The sequence below is a fragment of the Anoplophora glabripennis genome, unplaced genomic scaffold, assembly GCF_000390285.2.
Source record: "Anoplophora glabripennis isolate ALB-LARVAE unplaced genomic scaffold, Agla_2.0 scaffold1423, whole genome shotgun sequence".
In the NCBI taxonomy this organism is placed as follows: domain Eukaryota; kingdom Metazoa; phylum Arthropoda; class Insecta; order Coleoptera; family Cerambycidae; genus Anoplophora; species Anoplophora glabripennis.
In genome coordinates, this window is record NW_019417498.1 from 66,771 (window position 1) to 68,916 (window position 2,146).

Consider the following 2,146-nt stretch of genomic DNA (forward strand, 5'->3'; position numbering starts at 1 on the left):
AACATTCGACAGGAAATGTGGCTGCAGCATGATGGTGCGCCAGCGCACTTTTCGCTTGTTGTCCGAGATCACCTTAATCAACAATTCGGTGTAAGATGGATTGGCCGTGGAGGACCTATGGCGTGGTATATATAATATGTCCGAGGCGTCCAGAGACGCCTGTGAATGAGTGGCCCCTCACACACAATGACATGTCTAGCCTTATATTCTTTGAATATTTTAAACTAAATAGATATAATATATATATTTTTTCATAGTTTAATTCATTATTTATTCAAAATTTGGCATAAAAAATGTTTTTAACCATTGTGATTTTTAAATATTGTATTTATCACAAATTCTTGCTATAAAAACAAAAAATTTGAATATCTTACAAACAGAAGCAGCTAAAATTTCAATTCAAACTGAATTTGAATCTATTTTCAAGTACAAATATATCGCCGCTTTCAGTTTTTGTCGTCATTTTTATGCGAAATAAAGTTGCTTCCTGTGATGTGTGGAATTAAATAATAGCTTTGTTCATGGTGGTAATCCTAAACTAATCACAGTAGATTGTTCATTTGCCCGATCATTTCAGACTTGGTTCAGGATTGCTACCATTGCTAAATTACAGTAATAAAACAAATTCAATCAATATCACTTTTTTTTTAGAATTCCCCAAATGACCTACAAATGATGTCAGATGCTCCTGCTCATCATTTGTTTTGCCTTTTGGGACCAATAAATCCCAATCAAAAGTCTCTTCCAGAAGTTTTAGTTATGATACAAGTATGTCTTGAGGGTGGAATTTCGGAGAGATCAGTCATTAAGGAATTTTCTAAAAGTAAGAAGGCATCTGGTGATTTAATACCTTGGACGATTGGCCAACAGTATCAGGATACTAATTTTCCAAAATTATGTGGTGCTAGAATTGTTCGAATTGCTACTCATCCCGACCATCAAGGTGTAAGTATGCGTCATGTTCTACAATTACTAATATTAAATAATTGAAATATGGATAGCAGAATTCATTGCGCATAACTTTTGTTATTGACATTTTATTCTATCTCTCAAGAGAAAGGGTGGGGGAAGCCCCTAATGTCTGATCAGAAAAATACATATTTTTTAAGGATTGGCTCATCAACAGCACATAGTGTTATACCTCATTGGAAAGGTCTTTTCGTGCTTTATCTCAATATGAATGCATAATGCCATTTACCGCAATATGGATGGCGTTATTTCAAAAGAACGTGCTCTGTCACTGAATCCTTGAATACATAAATTACATAAATCGAACTGAGAATATACACTTAAAAAAACATTAAAAGAAAACAGGTTTTTAGAAAGGACCCCGCACACCTTATGGAAATTGCTCTTTTGGTCAGATTTCCTGAAAAATTGATATATTGTCTCTTTTTTGTCATGATCAAAAGACTTCATGGCCACGAAACTCCACATCCCCATCTGGAAGCAATACGGCCTACAAAAGGGTAAAAAATGGTGAAAAATTGATTCATTCAAATATAATTTCTTTTGACAAAAGGACAGTTTGTTCGTGTGTACGTGCGCGTACGTGTGTATATGCAATAAATACTCAAAATACATACCATACAAATTTTTTACACATTAATTTTTCCAAAAAAAAAATATCTTAATATTAACGATTTCTTGGTATGATTTGATTTGGTTTTATATTACTTCTTACATTTTATATATACGGGGTGTAAGTTTATGTGGGGGTCAATTTTTTACGGGTAATAGTACGTGTTTCCCTGAATACGAATCTGAAATTATTTTTTTTTAACAAATAAATACTCGAGTTATAATTAGATTTTTAACTGATTTTAATTCATATGTACGCCGCCACTGGCCAGAGTAAACCAGCGCTCCCGGAATTTACGTATGAAGTTGTATTCCTCACTACCGGCGTTGCCAGTTGCTTTTATACCAACAACATTGAGTGAATTTAAAAAATAATTTAACAAATCAGACTGTTTTTGTATAATTTACAGACTTGTCAAGCCATCACATTATTTTGATATCATTGTGGTAGAGCAGCCAAACTTGTAAAAAAAATAAAGATTTACATAGTTTATTAAATATTAATATTTTGGTACGTAGATACATTACTAATTGTAAATAAAACTTTTGTGTTTTAAAATAATTA

At 32.6% G+C, this 2,146-nt stretch overlaps 1 protein-coding gene across 1 annotated transcript in view; it reads left to right on the forward strand.

Moving 5' to 3' along the window:
• LOC108914767 (RNA cytidine acetyltransferase-like) overlaps positions 1–945 on the forward strand; it is a gene marked incomplete at its 3' end in the record, with an annotated part of 16,984 nt that extends 16,039 nt beyond the window's left edge. The window contains exon 3 of the mRNA XM_023456361.1: positions 652–945. Within this exon, the coding sequence (XP_023312129.1) occupies positions 652–945 (294 nt within the window). The remainder of the gene's footprint in view (positions 1–651) is intronic.
• Positions 946–2,146: the final 1,201 nt, after the last annotated feature.